The sequence below is a fragment of the Mytilus edulis genome, chromosome 12 (genome assembly GCF_963676685.1).
Source record: "Mytilus edulis chromosome 12, xbMytEdul2.2, whole genome shotgun sequence".
Lineage (NCBI taxonomy): Eukaryota > Metazoa > Mollusca > Bivalvia > Mytilida > Mytilidae > Mytilus > Mytilus edulis.
In genome coordinates this window covers 55,732,679-55,756,762 of record NC_092355.1, presented here as the reverse complement: position 1 = coordinate 55,756,762, position 24,084 = coordinate 55,732,679, and the positions used below count along the sequence as shown (strand labels likewise).

Here is a 24,084-nt window from a genome sequence, read left to right as displayed (position 1 = left end):
AGGTAAATGCTTAAAATACATTGATAAAACTTTACTTTTACAAACGCATTACTGATTTAATGAGTTATCTCCCTGAACCAAGGTCTACCCTCGGGGGGCCACTTGCTATATAATTAGTGACCTAGGGATGAGCCGCTGGAATAGGTCACCTTTTCATGCTCCATGATATATGAAAAGGGTGAGAAATTCAGATGAAATATATCAATAGGTTGATATTATCACTTGCTTGATTATATCATAAGTATCTGAAACTAATCAGATGTCCGTATTTATTCTTGATGCGGTTAAACCACAGAGGTAAATTGCATCAGTTATTTGTCAAACCAATTAATCTCTATTTATTCTGATGTGGTATTTCCACTGATGCCAGTGATAGATGCAATAAATCCAACTATTTTGACATTTGCACCTAATTATCATTCAAGGGTTTGTATACATAAAACATGATAACAATTATTTTAAGAAATTCCATTGTGACAGCGTCCTTTACGAGGGAACGGCAATGAAACTGTTTCTCAGTTTTTAATTAATATTTAAACATGTTAAAATCAGTGAAGGTGTTACGCTCTGGCCATGGGGTGATATTACATTTATCTGACCATAGATGTAATACCATCTATGATCTGACCAAACGTCTTTTATATGTATTGTATACTATTTTGGAATTGAAATATCTTTATAATGAAAGATGTAAATGGGCAATAAGAAAAAAGTGTTTAAGATATATATGACGAATTTATTGGAAAAGCAGGTGATTTTATTGCGACTATTTTGCTTCTTAACAAGAACGTAATGATGAGCGGTGAAAATATTGAAATATATCTATAGGTCTGTTTTTTGTTAATTAATATATGACAAGGTATATATTTTTGATAAACAAAATATATGAAAAGGGTGGGGTACTTGATGTCTCAGCTGCTCACCCCTACCAAAAAAAGTTTGAAGTGGTCCCCCCGAGGGTCTACCCCCTTAAAGGAGTAAAAAATCAGGTTCTTCTGGTCTAAAACAACTGTCATGGCAAATGATTGCAATGATGCGAAAAAAAGAATATTGAAATGCAAACGGGTCCAAAAGACATATAGTGCGGTGACAGAAGTGTAAAAAGTCGTCTAGATCGCGAGTTTAATCTCCCCAAATAACACACGATTACAAATGGTCTTAACTTAAAGACAAATATGTCTTCTTTAGTTTTTGCCCTGTCGTCAGAATTTCGTACGGTCACTTTTTTCTAAAAAGTCGTATTAATGACTGATAGTATATTGGAGAGTTTCAACCCTCCTTTTTCAAAATGAAAAAAATTGGTATATTTGCTTACATTTAATTGAAATAGTTTTTCCTGAAGCTATTTTTACATGTCAAAATATGCTATTCAGTATTTTATTTTCTTCTAATCTATAAAATTTGTGAAGTTTAGACTATTTAAAATTGAGGTAATTTGAATTGCAAATTCAGACTCAAACTTTAGTTTCTTCTTCATAGTAGTAATAAAAATTATCCCATAATATTTTAAGCATATAGTATTTAATAAAACTAATAAGTGATAAAAATTTCGGAAACAAAATATGAAAAAAACCTTAAGAAATCAATGGAAAAAGAATGGAGTAAAAATCTTCAATTTCAACACGGAACTCAATCACTTGCCTTCCGTACCATTTTGTGTATTAGTCAATAATTTGCTCTCAAATGATATATGAAATTACTACCTTTTTCGCTATTATATACACATATTTTCAATCAAAGTGCACTGATATATGCCACATACTTTGTTTGTATATGTTTATATTCTATGTTTTTTCGTTATAATACATCAAATATACTTTGTCAGAAAAGTCTTATTGTAAAATCAAAATAATTGACGGATAGTTTCAGTAAATATTCCGTGATATGTCAAGTCATTTGCAACTTGCTCGATTAAGTACTAAGAACAGACAAAAGTCTTTAAATTTTACTCAGTGAATAAAAAATATGCTAAAAAAAACTCGATTGAAATTTTGAGTCAATTTTACCAGTTTAGGGAAGTCGACTTTTGTATCTGCATTACATAAAAGATTGGATGAGGGGAACATCAAGATGTTTCATGGCATGATGCGATAGCTGTTAATTTAAAGAACTCCGTGCAGGAAGTTTGACGACATACAATCATCTGACTGTTGTCCCTCAGTTTCAGGTATTCAGTGTACACGTTCTAGAATGCAGTCGTTCATCTGTAGCGCTTGTATATTTTGTTGCAACAAAACATTTAGAAAGATAAAAAAAATACTCAAGTTTGAATCAGATGAGCGCATTAAAAATGTTTTATCCGTGTCAGATAAAGTTAAAGTTGAAATAGTTTCCCGTCCATCTTTTTAACTTCAAGCACTCTGTCATTTTGGTTGCATTACAAAATATTTGCTAAAAACGAAAAAAAAAAAAATCCAAACCCGTGGAAGCAGATATTTCAGAACACGATACTGCTTTTACTAATTCTATATTGGCTATTGACAACGATTTAATGGTCATTCCTCATGGCACCGTTACTTGATAAATATAGATCATTTCTTCAGGCTGATTCTAATTTAAAATAGTCTACATGTAAAATGCAGTCTAAACTCATTTATTATTATAGAAATTCAGTTGTCAAACAATTTTAACAAGTTCAAGGCAAATATAACATATTATTTAGTAGCAAATTAACTATTTTAGATGCCATATAAGCTTTTAGTCAATTGAAAACTGACCTCAAAATCTCAATGTCAACTGTAATAGACACAAAAAAACGGACAGATATTTAATTCCGCTGCAAGTTTACTTAGAAAAGACATCGAATTCCAAAGAAGACTACCCAACTTTGGATGAATTGTTTCTTCCTTCTTAATTCAGTCAATGCCTTCGTATTTATTGCAATTAATTTTATAGTTTCTCAATGAAACTGCATACAGCCAAGACAATTCTCAGGAAATGACACCAGAGAAATTGTGGAAATGCTAAGCAATAATTGTTGATGCAATCATTTTTGTTTTACTCCTTTTCATTTCGGATTCGCTTTACAAATGTACCGTGAGTTTGGTTCAAAACACCTTTTTGAAACATTGAATGCCAATGGATTTTACGCTTCTTAAAATAAAGTGTTACCAACCATGAAATTGAGCGAATTCAAGATAGTGTGTACTTCTCGTATGATGTTTCCCCAGCATCTTTGCAGACAAGCATATGGATGTCATCACACCTTCTTAAACCCCCTTATAGATCTCTGTTAAATCTTGGATGAATTGATTGGGATGGTTTGAAGCTGGTATGTTTTAGGAACAAATGTCTTCGGACTTCCTACAATACCTTGTCTGTACTTGTAAAGAAAAACTCAAAATAACGTGTTTGCTTTGAGCAGAACCTTTCATGTGCAGACCTGTGGCCATGAGTGAAATGTGTAGAAATATTAAAACATGTCAAAATATTATAAATTATTATAAATTAAGGAATGTATATCTCTCATGCAAAGCTCTGATTCAATTCACGGATTTGGCTATACGTTTTGGAACTTTTGGATGATAGCTCTTCATCTTTAATATAAGCTTTGGATTTCACATATTTTGGCCACGAGTATCACTGAAGAGACATGTGTTGTCGAAATGCGCATCTGGTGCAGAAAAAGTGGTACCGTTATTGTTATTGTGACAGTTGATGAAAATGAACATGATGGAGATAAGGGTTGATTTGGTATAAAGCTTGTTGCACTAGTACACACGAATCCAGTCCCGAGGTTAGGGGATTGTTGGAGTGCCCTTAAAAAAGTTAAACCCCGCCACTATCTGTATGTGTCAGTTTTAAGTTACGAGACGGTAATGCAGTGTTTGTCGTTTGTTTCTATATACTATATTAGTTTCTTTATTATTTATTTTGTACATTAATCAGGCCCTTAGATTTTTTGTTTGTTTTACATTTTTCGTTTCGGGAATTGAAGACTTTGCAGTATGACTTTTACTCATTGTTGAAACCCGTACGGGACCTATAATTGTTTTGTGTCTCATTTGGAGAGTTCTCTCATTTGCAATCATATCACATCTTCTTTTTTTATATGGAATACTTTTGAAGTTTGTGGTACGTTGCAAGGGGAAAAAGGGGGGGGATAAAGTTACAAAACCTATAATGTAATAGATATTAACTAGAGTTAAATACACAACAAAAGATAATACTATGGTAGCAGTAATAATTGTGAAACAAAAACAAAAAGCAACGAGAAGTCTATAAAAAAACCTGAAGTATCCGCAAATTCAATTTGAGGTCATATTTGACTGTAGTGTTCTATGGCTTTGGTTTGATACCTCACCCAATATGACAGTTTAAAAAATAATTTTAAAGTATTGTCCTGCATGACACTTGATTTTTACCTGAAATTGATATTTTTCATAAGGTTAAGGTGCTCTTAACATTTTAAAGGTTGAAAACTTGATTTTTGAAGTTTTGTTTATATAACGTCGTTTTAGGATTTTATTTGATAAAAAAAATCTCAATGATTAAGGTTTATGTATAATAACAAACATTACTTAAGCCAAAACAGTATCATTTGTATTTAGGTAGAGTTTAGAAATAGAAAAAAATGTCAAAATTGAAACCCACCCAAATTTTCACAAATTTTTACATATGACCTTTGACCTCAATTTAAAACAATTGTGACCATATCAAGTCCTGACGACAGGCATATTATTATAGTACACGATTTCCTCTTTCCAATGATATATTATGTAGGTGTGTGTTCGGTGGGGAGATTAAATTCCAAAAAATCTGCCTTCAGTCACCGCACTATTAGACAAATGATAAAATCTAAGAATAACACCTGTGAGGAAGATGTGTCAATCTGAAGATAATAAGCTGATGACCTCTTTTTGAGACTTGGTACGGGATGGAAGGATGTATATTAACCTCAGAAGTCTATAGACTGTTTGCTGCCTTATTGGTATTATGCTTGCAAGTAACTTTGGGTTTAAACAGATACATATGTATAACGAACGGTTCTTGCACCTGTCTAAATTCTTTAATATCATAGGATTTTCAATAAAGGCAGAAATTCATATTGTTTCCCAGTTACAATAATTCAAATATGATTGATCTGAGTTATGCAGTTGAATAGTGATATTTTGAAATTTAATCATGACTGATCCTGTCCTTATGAAATTGTGTTTAGAGTTGCCTCCCGTTGCCCGAAGTTTTACATGTATATATATATATATATATATGTAATTTAAAACGGATTTTTTATTGCGAAACGACAGATTATGTGTCTTTATAAATGAATAGATATAATGTTTGTAGAACTAAAGATTTTTAAATATGTTAACATGATATAAATGCAATGTAATACATTCTCACACCATGATACAATTTGTAAGCTTACTTCCATATGTGTATCTGTGTTTGTGCATTGTATACGTTTCTTGTTGTTGATGTTGTCATTTTTTGCCCATGACCAATTCAAATGTATCTTTAGTCACCTCCGATTGTTGGTGGGTTTGTATTCCTTGGTCTTTAATTTTTTTCCAGTTGGTGTTTAGTGAATTTGTTCCGTCTTTTTGTCATCTTTCGTCTTTCGTTATGGTGTTAACTAATGTTCTAATATATGAATAAGAAGATGAGATATTACTGTAAATGTTCCTTATTTCGTAACATCAACGGTATCAATTTTTATACACATGCGCATTTCGACATTTAATGTCTCTTCAGTGATATTCGAGGCCGAAATATATGAAAATCCAAAACAAAATAAAAATGTTAGAAGAGCTGAGCATATTGAAAAGTACCAAGCATACAGCCAAAGCCGGACAAGGAATCAGAGCTTTTCATATTTTGTTTTAATTATTTCTTAATCTAGAATGATTTCAAAAATTGCATAACAAGGATTTTAATCTAACAATATTTATATTTTTGAGGCATTACTGATGTACTGGCTACTGAACTGGTGAGACCCTCGGGGACTAACTGTTCAACATCAGAGGTACAAATGTATGGACCAAGTGTAATATATAACATGAACGGTACCAATGTGTATGCACCTGATGCGTATTTTGGCGATTGACATCTCTTCAGTGATGCTCGAGACCAAAACGTGGAAAGAGCTGCTCAAAACAAAAAAGGACATAAAGTATAGCCAAATCTGAACAAAGAAAACCACGAATTTAAATATCCAAGAACATACATTTTTTCTGTAATCCTCGAAGATTGGTGCCCACGAAAATAAATGAATCTACATTAGGTAATGATATGACCTTCAACTATGAGCAAACACCGTGTATTAAAGTACATGTAGTACACGTTTTGTTAAGGAGCCAGCTGAGACCCCGACTCCGGTTGCGGGGTTTATTAGTTGTGTTGGAGATCCATTGGTGGTCTTCGGCTGTTTTCTGCTCTTGCTGTCCCATTTCCATTCTCAATTTTATCATTCGCTGTCGAAATTAGTAAGTTTGTGAGAGTTAATCTTTGACGCTATCTCAGATTTATAAATATATAACTAAAGTGTATTGCTTAGATTGTCTCTTGAGAAAATATAAAAAAAAATCTGGCATACAATCAGTCATTTTAATATAAAAATACAGGGTTACAAATAATATGTGAGAAATTCTATATACATTATATCGTAAAAGAGGTACACAATCTTCTTGATTGTCATGGACACAAAGTTTATACATTAAAAATGTCAGACGACTATTTCGTCTAAATAAGATTCATCAATGGCGCTTGAGGTCGACTCAGAATTGGATTAATCAATTACCAAGTAAAAGAGAATTGAAACGAAAAATTCAAAAAATGCTGTAAAAAATCTGTATGGGCAATGTCATCGACATGTATTATACATGTACAAGGTAATAATAAATATATCAGACACTATGTTTTTGGCCCATTTGGTCTTCATTTATACTTACACAAATACATGTAAAATGTTGAAAGAAAGTTTACTCAGTTCATTTTACAAAACAAATGTAGGTAAATCTCTACTTTTCAAATAAAAACAAACAGAGTTTTATTTACACAAATTGTATATGTCGGAAATAATATACACACAGCATATTAACTAGAAATTCCGATAGCGAGAAGTTAATTTATGATAGATCATTGCATACGCAAACATATGTAACCATTTCCAGAGGACATTTTGATATACTCGTATCGTACAACTGGTACTCGGTATAAGTCGATCACAAAGTCTGGTTTTTTAACTTATTTTTTTTAATTATTTTTGTTGTTGTATTTTCTTGTTCTTCGAGTTGGTTAATTTTTGAATTCTCATTTTTTTTTTTTCATTTTTCTCTTTTTTTCTATTCTTCATCTTTTGTTAATTTATTAAAAATATTTCTCAATTGTTTTCTATTCTAATCGCCCCCATCAAAACCCTCATAAATTAGAAGGGAGAGCACAAACCTTGTTCAAATAAAAGTTGAATCATACTACGTATATATGTATAAGTAATACATGAAGTCTTAATAGTACATTTGCCAATTCCCGCAATTTACCCTGTAATTAGAGACCTTTTTTTTTAGTTGTCTCCCTTATGAGGGACATTAATTTTTATTAACAATGGAGAGCTAGCAGAATTAGCAAATTTACTTGTGTGTAATGTGAGTAATCTTTAAGGTTTGAAATCTTTTAATTACATTAATTTGTCGTTTATCTAAATACTTACGACATCAGATTATTTTTCAATAAATTAATTCATCATACTTAAAGTCTTTGCATTGGCAAAAGCCATGCAATATTGTCCGGTATATATATATAGAACCAGTCTATAAGATTCACAAAAGGAAGTAATTTGTTTAAAAAGTGTGTAATAGCAGAATCAAATCGGTAATTGGCAAATGGACTATTTTATACCAGATTTTTGTTACGAAATGTTATTTATAACTTGATTCTAAATATATATACTTCAATATTAAAAAAACTGAATAAATGCATTTAAAATAAAAATGAATAATACAAAATGAATGAGTAACTTTTTTCTGAGTCTGGTCCATATTTCTTATGGAATGGGCAGGAGATTAGTCTCGTTTTCAATCTATCCGTGACGCACATCCATATACACCGGAAGTAGCTAAAGACAATGCTGCTGATGCCGCTGCAAGCCAGAATGACCAACCAAAACAATCATCAGTTTTACTATCAAAACCAACAGTCACTTTTAACTCTTGTGAAGCTTTTATTCCAAACAAGATTACTGCAACACACATGGCTAAAACTGGAATGAGAAATAGTTAAGTCTAATATAATACTCAAAAACAACGCTTAAAAAATATTGAAATTTCACATATATTTAATTTAGTTTTTTTTGTTTCCCTTTTTGACAAATAACTCCTCATACATAAAATATTTTAAGTATACTTATACATTTTTGGCTTTCGTACGTTTGGGTTTGGGCGCCCTTGATGAGATAAATCTAGAAAAAAATGCTCCGGACGGCACACTAAATAAATTGATTATCACTGTCAAAAATATGCAAATATAGATAAAAATAAGAGAAAAAAAAAATAATCCTATGCCCTCCGAAAGGGGCGAGTCGGGTGATATTGCGTGAATATTGCTAAAGATACATCACTTGCCATGCAAATCCACAGTAGTATTGTCACAATCGGTAATAGGATAAAAAAAAAGTAAATTTCGAATCGGACAACCACTATTTTTAGAAGTTGATGAAGACAAATGGATGGCTGCTTAACGTTCACCGGCAAATTATTATGTAAATTCATGACGCGAATATGCATGTTAATGTAATATGAATAGTCCTAGATGACAAATGTCATTTCTTTTTGTATTGTAACATTAACATATCATTGCGTTCTAATCTTTTTGCTTATCTAAAAGACTATGTACCATTATTTAAACTTGATGCATTTAATAAATCAAAGCACATTCTAAACCCCACCCGGAACTTGTTTGTCATATTGGAGTCTTCATTTACCAGTCTTTATAACTGAGGGAGTCGGACCCATGTCAGACAAGCTTATGATGGTGTTTTTAACATAAAATTATAAGTAAACTCTTAAAATATGTTCTATTATTTTATAAATTGTATTGTGTTGCCTTGTATTATGTATAATCCATTTGCTGTTATGACATAATTCAGTTTTTTAAAGCCGGACAAGTACGGCTAGTACATACATGTATGTACAAAAGCCAAAAATGTACAACTTACATGTTGAAATCCATTCGTTTGATGTGTTTGGACTTTTGATTTTGCCTTTTGATTTTTGATTTTCCTTTTTGAATTTTCCTCGGAGTTCAGTATTTTTGTGTTTTTACTTTATACTACAGGGTTCAATTCACACCTGTTGTTTACTCGTTTACTTCTTTTACATTTGGTCTCTAGTGGATAGTTTTCTTATTGGTAAATATACCACAGCTTCATATATTATAAGTTCACCGAGAACAAAAATTAGGGAACAATTTAAGGTTTTATATCTAATAATCCCAATACTAGACTTACATGTTGTCAACAGTAGTCCAGCTATTGTGCCAGAAGGGGAACAACTCTGTTTTTGGCAACATAGTGAGATTGTGGCGATTAACAGTGATAGCAAGCATAGGGCTAATCCCACTGACATCAGACCTTGTACAGCTATAAACCAACCTGCAAAGTAAAGTGCAATGTAACAAGAAATTACTGAAAGCGTTTTGTAGAAGTAGCTGTTTTAACTTAGGGAGCAACCATTTGATTTGTTTGTTAGGACAAAAAATATCTACTGCATTTTTTAGTTGTAATATTTGTCCTGCTTTTTTTTTCTTCTATCCGATGCTGCATTTTGTTAATAAGTTAATCCTGGCTTATTAAATTTGAATTATAATCCTGCTAATTTTTTTCATTTTTCATAGTTGCTCATCCAGCATTATTTTTACCCCAAACTTCTGTCCTGGGTTTTTCCAAATTTAAGCCTACCCCCCCCCCCCCCCCCCACCTCACCCCCTTTCCCCCTACAAATCAAATGATATCTCCATTACACAGAATGTAAATGTAAAAAATACGAATGATTATTTGTTGCTTGACTGAAATCATGTGGCAAATATTTCATGCATGTTCAGAATAAGAGCAGATTCACAATAAATTCATATAAAGGAAATCCTTTTCTAACCTAGCAGGACTGGATGGAAGAAACACTAAGGGAGCCAAATAAGATTTGTAGGGGGGGTTGGTTGGAGCAATAGGAGGAAATTTGAAACAAACAGGAGGACAGCAGGACCGGAGTTTTGCATGCCCCAACGCCCCTCTCTTCCTCCCCCTATAAGCAAAAATGGTAGCTCCCAAATACAAAAATAAGTGCTCTATAAAACATGTTCACCATTTTTTTTTAATTATTAACCGAACATCCGGTGTCATATATAAAGTTTTAGGTAGTTTTGAGGTGACACAAGTGGAACAAAATTTGTTTTCTCAACCTGATAGTGATCCCTGATATCATCCACGGTTAATATTGTTGTATTTTGTTTCGTTTTTGCGGGTGTGTGTTGCTAACTCTTTATAATTGTGTATAGTGTTTAGTAGTATGTGATCGTCTTTTTCTTCGTTTTTCTTTTTGCCATGCGTTTCGAATTTCGGGTTTAATGTTTGACACTAAAGGCACGTATACAAATGTATCTGCAATAAAAAGAACATCTATATACCTTCATACCACTATCTGAACATAAATGGTATAATAGAGGGCCTTATTTAAGAGACAACTGATTTAAAGTAGATGGTATTGCAAATTTGGCGGGAAACGATTCTCCATTGATTGTTCATACAATTGTCATTTAACATAGCAGCTTTTTACGTTTAAAAACAAGCATAAAATAACGAGGATTTGTTAAGATTTTCAGATATGGCTTTCAATTTGATAAAGTATAATAAGAAAAGTAGGGCTTAGTTGGCAAAACTTTTAATAAAGAAGTTTCGAAACCCGGAACACTACAAACGATGGACTTTATCTTAAATACGCCTTCAAGTATGACTGGAGCTTCCCTTTTTTTCACGCTCATGAATCAAACTTTTAGTCAGGGGAGCTCACTCTATTTAATAAATTTTAACTGCTACTTCACGAATTGCGTGTGTAATAATTTAACCGTTGAAAGTTTGATAACAATTTAATAGAGATTATAACCTGTATAACACAAGTGAGTGTCGGCTGCTCATCTGATTTATAACCTCTAATGAATATAACACGTGTCTATCATTTACTCTTTTTTCAAACATTTTTTTTTCATCTGCAGGACGGAAGTCATAACACATTGTAAAACAAGCAGTTTATTTTGGGTGTACTTTGGGGTTTTTGTGAGGGTTAGCAGGAAACTCATTCAATTATTGATTTTATTTTTAGAACCGATTCTTGTTTGAAATTTAGTTGCTTTGATTTGTTTGACCCTTATTGGGTCTTCTTCTGGTCTAATGCGGATCCAGTCGTTTTTAAAAGGGGGATTCCAAACACGGAGAAGAGAAGTGCATCCACATTTAAATGCATTGATATCGTCATAAAAGGGGGGTTCCAAACACGGAGAAGAGGAGGGTATCCCCATTTAAATGCCATTGATCGTCATAAAAAGGGGGGTTCCAAACACGGAGAAGAGAAGTGTATCCACATTTAAATGCACTGATATCGTCATAAAAGGGGGGTTAAACACGGAGAAGAGGAGGGTATCCCAATTTAAATGCATTGATCGTCATAAAGGGGAAAAAGGGGGGGGGGGGTCCGAACACGGAGAAGAGAAGTGTATCCACATTTAAATGCATTGATATCGTCATAAAAGGGGGGTTCCAAACACAGAGAAGAGGAGGGTATCCATATTTAAAGGCCATTGATCGTCATAAAAGGGGGGTTCCAAACACGGAGAAGAGAAGTGTATCCACATTTAAATGCACTGATATCGTCATAAAAGGGGGTTAAACACGGAGAAGAGGAGGGTATCCCCATTTAAATGCATTGATCGTCATAAAGGGGGGGGGGGGGGGGGGGGTGGGGGTTCCGAACACGGAGAAGAGAAGTGTATCCACATTTAAATGCATTGATATCGTCATAAAAGGGGTGTTCCAAACACGGAGAAGAGGAGGGTATCCCTATTTAAATGCATTAATCGTCATAAAAGGGGGGTTCCAAACATGGAGAAGAGGAAGGTATCCCCATTCAAATGCATTGATCGTCATAAAAGGGGGGTTAGAACCCCCCTTTTTGGAGGCCCCCTTTTCCCTCTGGATCTACTTCTGCTGGTGTAGTAAACTCAGTACTGTCAACTGTTATTATTGACGTTTATAATTTAGATCAAGAAAGTAAGTAACATATTACTCTGATACATAGAAAAAAAATACTGCATATAGACCCTCGATATACATGATTGGTAATTATCAGATAAAAATGATCAAAGTAGTTATATATACTGAAGGTTTACTGACAGTATCCGATGGGAGATCTTCACACTGTACTATCAATAAACTAAGCTTTATTAGAATGTGGGTAATAGAAAAATAAACAGAAGAGAATATATTACTACAAGACCATCAAAACAACTATAAACTTCGTAAGAAAAAGACTGATAACCACTTCAAAAACGTATATAAAATAAAATGCTGATGAGTTATTTAATAGCTCGAAAAATGTATGTTAACTGAACACTTCAAATAAAACTGTTAAACAGTATGTAAAAATGAACACTTCAAATAAAAAAAGTATGTGAAACTGAACGATTCAAATAAAAAAATATGTAAAACTGAACACCTCAAATGAGAAAGTCTGTAAAACTGAACGCTTCAAATCAAAAAGAATGTAAAACTTAACGCTTCAAATAAGAAAGTATGTAAAACTGAACACTTCCAATAGTATGTAAAACTTAACACTTCAAATAAACCAGACCATGTGCTCCGCAGGGCGCAGCCTTATACGACCGCAGAGGTCAAACTCTGAACAGTTGGGGAAAGTATGGACACAACATTTAAGCTTGATACAGCTCTGAATTTGGATTGTGATCAAATTCTTGGCATAATATGAGTTTCTGACACAAAACAAATGTCAAGATCTTACAAATTTATTATGCAATATTGTGCAATTAAAGATTTCTTCTTCAAACTTTACAAAAATTTGGAATTTGAGAAATTTGGGGAAAAAAATTGAAAACTTCTACCACCCCCTTTTTGTTGCAATAAGTCCAAAACCGGACATTTCTTTATACATTATTTACAGGAAGTGTAAGGGAGGTAAATCCGAACATACCAAACATTGTATGTTAACTGTTTTTGATTTACCTCCCTTACACTGCTTTTAAATTGTCTTAACTGTTCTTTGACCAGAAAAAAACTAGTTTCCCCCCTTTGTTTGCCCCTAATTCCAAAACATTTTGAGCCATAACCCCCACCCCCAGTGTCATTACTAACCATCCCTTAATGCTGTGGAAACTTGTGGTATAATTTCAGAGCGATTCATCCACTTAAGACACAAGTTATGATTGTTTGAAAACTACAAAATGCTTATTTTGGGCCCTCTTTTTGCCCCCTAATTCCTAAACTATTGGGACCATAACCCCAAAATCAATCCCAACCTTTCTTAAGTGGTATTGAACCTTCTGGTAAAAAATTATAGAGATCCATTCATTAAATCTTAAGTTATTGTCCTGAAACCCTAGTTTTCCCATTCCCCCCCCCCCCTAATTTCGCCTCATTTAGCCCCTAATTCCAAAACATTTTGAGCCATAACCCCCAAAGTCATTACTAACCATTCCCTCATGGTATGAAAACTTGTGGTATAATTTTAGAGCGATTCATCCACTCAAACACAAGTTAGAGATCCATTCACTAAATCTTAAGTTATTGTCCGGAAACGAATGTGTCTCCGGACGACGACAACGCAGACGACGCAGACGACGACATGATACCATTATACGACGCAAAATTGTTTTTGCGGTCGTATAAACAGTATGTAAAACTGAACAATTCAAATGAAAATGTATATAAACTGAACACTTTAAATAATAATTTGTCATCTCCGATATTTTTAGTATTTTTTATCTGTGCAGTTTTTATATTTAACATAGTTTAATCGCTTCCTTCATGCAGTTATTGTCTACTTTATAATAGCAAGGTCCAGTGGTGAATATTACAGTCAAAACAAAAGATAAATTATATTCTCCGTTCCAAATTCTCATTTTGGCGCATCATATACTCTAAGTTTAGTATGGCCTCCATTGTCACTTAACTAGTACACATTTTTGTTTAGGAGCTAGCTGAAGCACGCCTTCGGGTGCGGGATTTTTATCATAGAGCATTGACCCATTGGTGACCTACGTACGGTTGTTTTTTTTGTTCTTTTGTCGGTTGTTGTATCTTTGACATATCCCCATTTCCATTCTCAATTTTATGATAATAGAAACACGTGAGAGAAGAATCTTTATTATAAGAGTTCCAGCTGAGAGATCTCAATGCTACGCAGAAATAAAATAGATCAAAGTTCATGACCTTATTTACATAAATCATGATATTACAACCGAAACACCAGGGCTCTCGGTCATAAAACTTTACTCAGTACTCCGGGTACAAAATAAGTGCTCGAAACACAAAATCCAGTATTTTGATTGGTTAATTCTTGAGTCTGAGTACAAAAATCGTGCTCGAAAGTTTTATGACCGCAAGGCCTGTTGGAATAATATGTTTCTGATTTAAATGGAAAAGAAAGGATATGGTATATTAATGGTATACATGTCATAAAACACTACACGCTCGTAAAACAGGTAAAGGTCAAGAAATAGGGCTTTCTTCACTGTTCTTCATTTCAAAGAAAGGTTACATGTAAAAGGCTTTTCACATGGAGAAAAAACTCTCCCCTTACAACAAGCACAAGACGGCCCCAACCTGGTACAGTAAAGTAACCAGTAGAAACCAGTTTGAAAGGACCGACATGCTTACTTGCGTACTTAAACTGGATTTCCAGTAAAGTTAGATTTGTTTCCATATAGCGAGCCACTTTTGATCTAAATGCGTTGGCCTCTATACCAAATCAAATTTTATTTACATTTCTCTAAAATATAAGTTTTGAAAAACTTGGTATTTTTAAACAATGCTGGTAAAATCAAGGTACAAGTTTAGGGCGTGATGATTTCTTATTTATATAATTAATACACATATAAAGCTGATGCAGTTGGAATAAAATTGGGAATGGAAACGGGGAAAGAGTCAAAGAGACAACAACACAACCAAAAAGCAGGAAACAGCAAAAGACTAAAGTTTAAATATTTTGATCATTTGTTTTAAGATACACAGCGACCCACTGTTTATATGTTGGTTTTGTTATTATCATCTCTGCGTTGTCTATACAGAAATCAAAACAAATTGCTCTCATCCGACTTTTTTTCCTTTAAGATTTTTTGAATAATGAATTACTCAGTTTGACTAAAAAAAAATTATGTATGCAGCACTATATGAGTGCCTTTTAAATATTTCCTGCATCGAATCATGGTTTCCGCTCTCCTATTAGTTTTAATTGACTGTACGAGGAATATATAACTGATACATCCGCTACAATATGAAAATAACATGAATCAACAATGAAAACCGAGTTAAAAACAGTGTGTGAATACTTTTATTTTTTCCAACTTTGCCAAATAAGGGGAGATAACTCAAATGCAAGGGCAGATAATTCAGATTGTGTTATTTTTTTACAATAGAATGTGTAAGAATTTACCCATTTTATTGTGTAGCAAGAAAATGAGTTCGATGACCCCTATTTTTCTTTTTCTTATCTGAAAGAATAATATTGCAGCCATCTACTAACAATGTCTAATATTTTATCTAAAAATTCTATGGTGTAGTTTTCGTTTTAATGAGGAAAATTGGGTTTTCCATGCATATTCTATACTATATCTGACAATTTTGCACAACATGTAGTGTGAAAATAAGTCTGGTGACCCATTCTTTTTATTAATGTTTTGAAACAAGCAGGTACATTTTGGCAAATTATCAAAATATTCTATGGATTATAATTTAGACACCCCATCTACCTTAATATAATAACGTTATGCATCAATAATGTATTAATATGAAAGACATACAAATATTGAAATGTTAAAATGATAAGCAAAATATATATTGAATAATTGATGTTTTGTTTTTAATACTGACTTTATCAGTAATAATATCAAGCGAGCCCTTTTTGGTATTTACTGTATCAGTATTAATAATATCAAGCGAGCCCATTTTTGTTTGGATCTCCCTTTCCTGGAACCACTAGTGGAATTGGTTTGAGATATATTTTGTTTTTCCTCTGCAATTTGCATTAACTTTTGAGCATACGTTTTCTTCACCCAGGAAACACCTGTGCCGAGCTTTATATTTGTTAGTACAAAATGTAACATATATACTATACGTTTAAATTCATTTATTTCCTTATATTTACTTGTATATATATAGATATGTGTGTGTTCAACTCAGTTATTTTATTGTTTTTGTTACTTTTGTTTATGTAACAAGTATAATGTTACTTATATGACAAATAAAGATTATTATGCCAAAACAAAGGTTTTTTTCAGGAAAGTTTTAATATTCGCTTTTGTATGATATATGTTTCAGACAATATGTACGTGATCTACAATGTACAAAGCCACGTACTACACCGTAACCCCCCCCCCCCCCCCCCCCCAAAAAAAAAATCCCCTTTTCCAACACACACACAAACAAAGAATTATTGTCTTAAAGGATTTCTGATCGAGACTAACCTGATGAATATACCAATATTAAAGTTGATCGAGCAGACGAACAGAATAAAATATGAATATGCGATGTTACTTATCATATAGTCTAATTATTTCTCTGTTTCCTTACATTGTAAACAGTTTTAAAATAGTATTCATGACATACAGTGTTTTAAACAGCGTTCCCCCCTTTGTAGATCATACTATTTTTATCATATTGGCACTGTATATAATAGTAACAAATTTCAAAGTATAAACATATGCATAAATACCTTCTTTATGGAATTCTTTCCCTGTAAGAAAGCTAGCATCGTATATCCATTGACAATTCGTTCCCTCACAGAGAGCCCACAATCCTTGATCCCTGTTTGTAGAATGTACGACCCAAAAGGGCGTGGCGTAACTAATAATTGTCCCAAGGTCAGTGATCACGAGCAGGATTAGTCCTGTGACAGCAGCGCAGCTCTGCATGTTTACAAAATGGCAGGAAAAAAATTATTTGGGTTGATGATGACGCTGGCTATACTTTGATACTTTGTATGTAAACTAATCAGAACGATGAATGTAAGTGGTTACCATGGAAACTGGCTTATTATTTCCTCGTTGAAGATTTCTGATACAAATTATTTTCAATTGTTTTGATTTCCCATCACAAGATGAGTGACTGTGTATCTATATCATAATAGTTTCCGGAAATTTTATTTCTCATCCATTGTAATTGATTTGTTGGGATATTTGCTATAGCACTTACACATACATGTGGTGAAAATAATTGAGATAAACTCTACAGATAAACTTTAAGGTTTATAAAACTTGTATGTTAAAAAAAACAAAAAAAACTTGTGTACTAATAAATGGGATCCTTCATTTTTTTATTCTTTTAATTTTTCCGACCATTTTTTTCTCCTTTCTTTATTTAAATACATATTCTGTCTTTGTTTTATATATTTTATTTATCTATTTACATATTTCAACTATCCATTATTATATACTTTATAATATTTGCTTATTTTTCTGAATTCCCCCTGCCCCTTTATTCTGCAATTTTTGCATATTATTTTTTTAATCTGTAAACCCTTAAGACCATCATGTATACATGTTATGATACACTGACATAAATTGAATCTTTGGAAAAGGAAGTAAACAATCAAAAACTTCAAATCTAAATATAGAGACAACACTTAATTAATAGAAAGGAGAGAAAAAACTTCACTGACAACTAACGCCAAACAAATAATTGTAGAGTCTGTTTAATAAAAAATCGATATTGTTCCGTTTTCTGGCTTTAAAATGATTCTATATTGTAAAAGCCGGGAGTGTGATAAATAGTTAACTCGTTGGCATTAATTTTTGTTTTACTTAATAAGGAATAAAGTATTTAGATTATATTTAAGCTGGGGTCACACATTCACGATTTTTACTGCCGTCCTTGAAAGGACCATTCCCGATTAAAATTTGTCAAAAGTCTGATCAAGATCTTGTGAATCGTGGATGGAAATTGAAACTTTAATTAAAATTTGTAAAAAAAATAATCTAATCACGACAACAATCAGATATTGTTCAGGAAGCGTCGATATTCAACCGTTTCCAAGCGAATTTGTCTCGATAATCCCGTTCTCTATCCGCTTTTGATCCGATTTGTATCTTTCGCATGGTAAAATTCGACCGAGTCTGTCACGACTGCGTCCCGATTCTACCGAAGGTAGTCCGACAGAGATCAGACAGTGACCACACAGTGAACCGACGCTGACGGAAGTTATCCGTTCGAAAACTGTCGGCATACTCGGGATGATCAGGTACTGTCGGAACGTAATCCTATCACGGTGCGCTCTATCGCATTGCAAACGGCTTTGTCTGGTCTCAGTCGTATTGTATTCTGTAATTGTCGGGACTCTGACGTGGGTATCAATTACGAATTTCGTATTAATAACTGGACTGTTCCGGAACGGTTTCGGCAAAGACGGTTCGCAATCGACAAGATCTGGATGCAATCTGGACTCAAACGGCAGAAAAACAGCAATGAAAAATTTCTCAAGATCATTCCCGTTCCACAGGACAGTCACACCGTCCAGAAAACACAGAACATCGTTAGGATTTTGATTCGATACAGAAGAATCTGTCACGACATAGTCACGCTTGCGTTCCGACTAGACAAAATCGGCTGAATTTCCCCGAATGTTACGGGACGCACCTAACTGTCGGGTGCTTCGCCGAACTATCTGGACCATTCCCGACCCGTAGGAATCTGTTACGAACTTAAAAGACTGCGTTTAGACAATGATAGGACATTCCAGATAATTATGGATAGTGATCCGACTTTTTCACTTTTCGTGTCTTATAGCTCTCTGATCTCAAACGGGAGCAATAATCGGCAATGTGTGAACCCGCATTAAATATCATGTCTTTTTCCACACTGACACATAATTCTATCATATCGATTAATCATTTAACAAAAAACAACTTCCGGTCGAAGCTGGGGTCAAAGATTTGTTCTGTTTCAATTTAGATATCTTTTGATGTATGCTATTATTATATTACTTAAATTTAAGATGTCTTATGAATAGGAGGTATATTTATAATAGAATAGAATATACGGTACTTAATTTTTTTCTTGTTTCATTAAAATTTCTAATAATTGATAGCATGTCTTAATATCATCTACACAAGATACCAGATGAAACAGAAAGTAACAACTATCGGTCACTGTACGGCATTCAGTAATGAGTAAAACCCATACCATATACTAGTAGTCAGTTTCAAAAGTCCCCGAAATTTGTCTACTTTTTAAAAAGTTTCATTATAGGATTAAACACATTTTTTCTAGAGGTTATTGATGTGTAAACCGTGGCGATTAACTCACAAACTGAATAAAAAAAGACTTTTATGTAAAAGTTTGTGAGTAAGAGCCCCGGTTTACACATCAATAACCTCTAGAAAAAATGTTTTTAATCCTTATAATTCTTCAACCAAATAATCGCGATTTTTAGTTAACATTTGTTTGTGTAAACGCTACTATAATAACCATCAAATGCACAAAAGCTAAAAATTAAACGAGACAAATTTATTTTAGCTTTATATATAAAAAAGAAGATGTGGTATGATTGCCAATGAGACAACTGTCCACAAGGGACCAAAATGACACGGACATTAACAACTATAGGTCACCGTACGGCCTTCAACAATGATCAAAGATGTTCATCATTCAATGTATTTCTTATTTGTACATGTACAGTAGTGCCTCACTGAACGATAAACACTATTTTGCATTGGTGATTTTCATTTCCAGTAATATTCATGTAAAATGTTTTTAATTCTTTTTCAAATGGAGTAAGTATCATGAAGCAATATTTATATGTTTAAGGAAGTTCGCTACTGAGTTTTAAAATAACAAGCTTTTATTAATACTAGTATATATCAGGGGCGTAGCTACCCGGAGGCACGACAGCACGTGCATCCACGTCGTTTTCACACACAAAAAAAAGAAATGAAGAGAGAGAGAGAGAAATGAGTTGTCAATCGGAATCGGACAGCGACGTGTGATTATCTTAGACTATTATGATTATAATATTTGTTTAACGTCGGAGACTGTTGGTGTCCCGGATATTAGTTTGACAAACTATAGTTACAAGTGTTGATGAAGCTGTTCGAGTCATGCAGAAAAAGATCGTGGCCTCATATACACTTACACGCAGGTGCGTGTACATTGATTCGGCATGCAAAAAAAGAAATGGCAAAATCAAAATTTATAAATTGAATGTTAAAGGAAACAACTATGTTGTCACCTTTTTAATTAATGAAATATCATTAAATAACGACATTTGGTTTCAAAATTAAAAAAAATTACAAGATCAGGAGGTAACTTGTATCTTTTACAAGATTTGAATTTATATTCAGTCTAAGACATGTAGTTTTGGAGAATATTTCACAGTGTACAGTTCATCGGTTTGGAATGAGATGTACCAATCGGCATTAGAATTATTAGATCCCTTCGATATCGTTGAAAATATGCCGAGGCGAAGTGGTCGACAGACTACCGGAGCCAATCACCCTGCAACCACGCCAAAACAGTATTGGAAATTTTTATTATTTTTTGCGTTTTTAGACCATATGATAAGGGAACTGAAAAGTGGAGTCGCTTCAAGTATTATCTTCTTTGCGCTGTATCTGCTTCATCAGAATGTAGGAAATATCACAAATCTCAATATTGTCTGAGACATACGAAACTGACCTGTCATGTAATTTTGACGAATTCAATTGGGAAGGTCGCTCGATGCCGGACACGTACGCTGGTTTATAACATCTCGCGAGTGCTACCATACCATGATGGAGATCTTTCAGTCACGGTACTACATATGTAATTGAAAACAAATGTACGATCAACAATGAACAACGACAGTTAACTTACATAGCATTACTGCATATTCATCGGGATTTCAGTGTGAATATTGACAAAGTAATAGAGAAGTTTCTTACTTCCAAGACCCAAAGAGCAGATTTTGGACGATTTTAAGTAAATTCTTATCAAAAATATGAGTTGTTTATTTGTTACTCTATTCAGAAGATTTATTAATAGTTTTATAATCATAATTTTTTATCTACATATACATGTAGCTCCTCTTTTAGCCCTTCTATGACCAAAAACCGAAAAAAAACATTGTTCTGCAAAATAGGGTCCCAAAAATTTTTCGCCTCGCTCCGCTCGGCGGAACTTGCTTCCACGTCGTTTCTTTCTAGCTACGCCCCTGTATATTGATAGGGGTTTAATAAAGGTACCAAAAAGAGCAAAATAAAATAAAGGTCAATGTGCTTGTTTTTGAGATATAAGCCATTGAAATTTTGGCGGGAAAATGTTCTCTCTTGATTTTTCAAGGCTTTATCATTGACAAGTTGAAGTTCTCAAAAAAATTTAAAAAAAAACAACAAGACTTTTACAGATGGCTTATAATGATACATGTAAAAGATTTATGAAAAGAAAATTAGGGGTCAATGGGCATTTTTTTTAAGGCATTCGTATGGATAAAAATGCGTAAACTCCCTTGAGAAATAAAAATCTCAAGAAAATCTTATCTGCTAAATATGTTTCCAGAAGTGATTGACATCTCTTAGAATTCCACAATACTTTAGAGACTCTTGTAATGCTCCGATTGTTTTCATGTTATCGAGTAGGTACACATTTTTCAATCGTCGATAATGAACTTAAGTATACTTTAAGGCTTTTAGCAGATTTTAAGTATATATAGCATCAATCGTGTTTGGCTTCATATTTATGACAAATCTCGACGAGTGAATTATCAGAGTAGTGATGGCCAACGCCGAAACTCTGTGAGAAGTCATGAGGAAGAACGAACTACATTTATGTATATAAATATTATAGTCATGTGCAAGGACGCAAATCTAAGAGTAAAACATTTGTTCAAATATATGTAGAATGCTTTGAAAAGCTTTAATACTCACACACAAAACCCTTAAAATAGGGGAAATATGCATAGATACATGTCATAGTATCGGATATCAGAATGCGAATTATTATCTTTTGCGGTAACAATAGTTATCTAAGGTACCAGGCTTATGATTTGATACACCAGACGCGCTTTTCGTCTACATAGGACTCATCAGTGACGCTCAGATCAAAACAGTTAGGAAGCCAAACAAGCATTGAATAGCACTGAGGACCCAAAATCGAAAAAGTTGTGCCAAATACGGCTAAGGTAATCTATGCCTGGGATAAGAAAATCAACCTTGTCGCATTATTTGCATTGATAAAAAAAACTTGCAGTACATGTAGTTCATGCAATAAAGTGTTATAACATTACCTTTTGATTGGTCCTCTGGTTTGTATTGTAGTCTAAAATTAGTAACACACTCTCTGTTATATCCACATTCAAACCAAAGTCCGTGTCTCGATTCACCGGTTCCGTAATTTACACTTTCTATAATCCAATATGGCGACGAAAAAGCCAAGATGACCGCCATATTTGTAAAAACTAAAAGCACAATCCCGCAAACGAAAGTACTGTTGGCCGACATTCTAAAGATGTTTTATCTTATATTTTTTAACTTGAAATCACAACAAACTATCAAACAGGAACAGGGAAATGAACGTTTCAGAAAATTTCAGATGCACAAATTTTAGAAGTCACCTCGCGAAAATCTCAAATCATTTTAAAATCTTCATGTTATCAGGAAAAAAAGAACAGACTTAGAGCTACATGTCAATGCATAAAATCACAAAATCTATATAAAAAAAAAGATCCAGAGATGAGATTTTGTTCACAGATGTAAATGTGTTATCCTTATTACTTTACTTGAATCTGATATAGTTTTGATGGTAAGTTATGGGTTAGTCATTTTACAGTACAATTTATAAGTATATATTTTATCCAGGCATCATTCATAAAGAGAGTTAAATTGCCTCTTAGCTTATATCCGCTGTTTTATTTAATAAAAATGAGGCGCTATAGCTGACTTGTTAACTTGAAACATGCATGTTATAGGATTTTTTATGAATAACATTTCTGTTGTTCTCTTAAAATAATTTTGATAATTTTAAGGTCAATTTCAAATTAAAGATCATGACTGGTCAAATTAATAATCTATCCAATTTACATTTGTTTCAGAGGTAGAAAGTATGAAGTATAACAATAGAAGCAGGTTGTAAATTAATTTATTTAAGAATTGAATGCTTCTTTTGTAAATTCATTTGGTTGTAAAAGCGTTGACCGAAGTAAAAAAAATTTAAGCGTAGAAGCGCTTCATTCTAAAAATGTGCGCACGGTCAATGCTTTTACACCCCTAAAACATACTTAAAGAAGCATTCAATACTTATAATTACATTTATTTTGCTATGATCATGAAAATTCGATTTTTATCACTTTTTTTGTGATAGCATGTCTCATCATGAATGTTAAACTTCATTGGGATATGAAGGTGAATTTAAGTATGACGCGAAAAGATTGTTATCCAATCAAAATAACGGATTCTTCTGAAACATACAGTGTACATTTGTAATGACATTATATATCTGTAAATGTATACATGAGGATATGGAAAAGGTGTCTTCATATCTGTTTTCTTAAACTTTCGTCCATTATCTCCACTCCTTATTTTGCGTGTGTATCATTTTCATTCGACAAGAAATCCATATGCAACTCCCACTTTGGAAAAATACTCCAATGAAATCCGATTATAGATTCCGTAGGATGCCATAAGAAAAAATGTGTGCTAAAGATATCAGAGGGACATTCAAACTCATTTGTCGAAAATAAACAGACAACTCCATGACTAAAACAGGACCAACAGACTAACAGTAGGACACAAAACATACAATAGAAAACAAAAGACTGAGCAATACGAACACGACCGAGAACTGCATGGAGGTGATCTCAGGTGCTCCCTATATTTTTCATGTTGGCGCCCTGTTATTCTTTATTC

General features: G+C 33.3%; 1 protein-coding gene across 2 annotated transcripts; it reads right to left on the bottom strand.

Annotated features, from left to right (window-relative positions):
• Positions 1 to 6,532: 6,532 nt before the first annotated feature.
• On the bottom strand, positions 6,533 to 23,093 carry LOC139498845 (uncharacterized). 2 transcript variants are annotated; one of them, XM_071287426.1, is made up of 3 exons: positions 22,467 to 23,093; positions 9,443 to 9,586; positions 6,533 to 8,197 (listed from the first exon to the last, which is right to left on the bottom strand). In XM_071287426.1, the coding sequence occupies exons 1-3, from the start codon at positions 22,678 to 22,680 to the stop codon at positions 8,013 to 8,015; spliced, it is 543 nt and encodes a 180-aa protein (XP_071143527.1). In that variant the 5' UTR covers positions 22,681 to 23,093; the 3' UTR covers positions 6,533 to 8,012. The 2 variants fall into 2 exon arrangements, with proteins under 2 accessions (XP_071143527.1, XP_071143526.1); XM_071287425.1 differs by lacking the exon at positions 22,467 to 23,093 and adding an exon at positions 16,926 to 17,311.
• Between the last annotated feature and the right edge of the window lie 991 nt (positions 23,094 to 24,084).

What these genes read in the sequence shown, in the direction of transcription:
- LOC139498845 (XM_071287426.1), bottom strand. Translation starts at nt 22,680, where the DNA reads ATGTCGGCCAACAGTACTTTCGTTTGCGGGATTGTGCTTTTAGTTTTT. An exon ending in ACCAGAGGACCAATCAAAAG is followed by an intron (nt 9,587 to 22,466) that starts GTAATGTTATAA and finishes TTTACTTTGCAG; the next exon opens with GTTGGTTTATAGCTGTACAA. An exon ending in TGGACTACTGTTGACAACAT is followed by an intron (nt 8,198 to 9,442) that starts GTAAGTCTAGTA and finishes TTCTCATTCCAG; the next exon opens with TTTTAGCCATGTGTGTTGCA.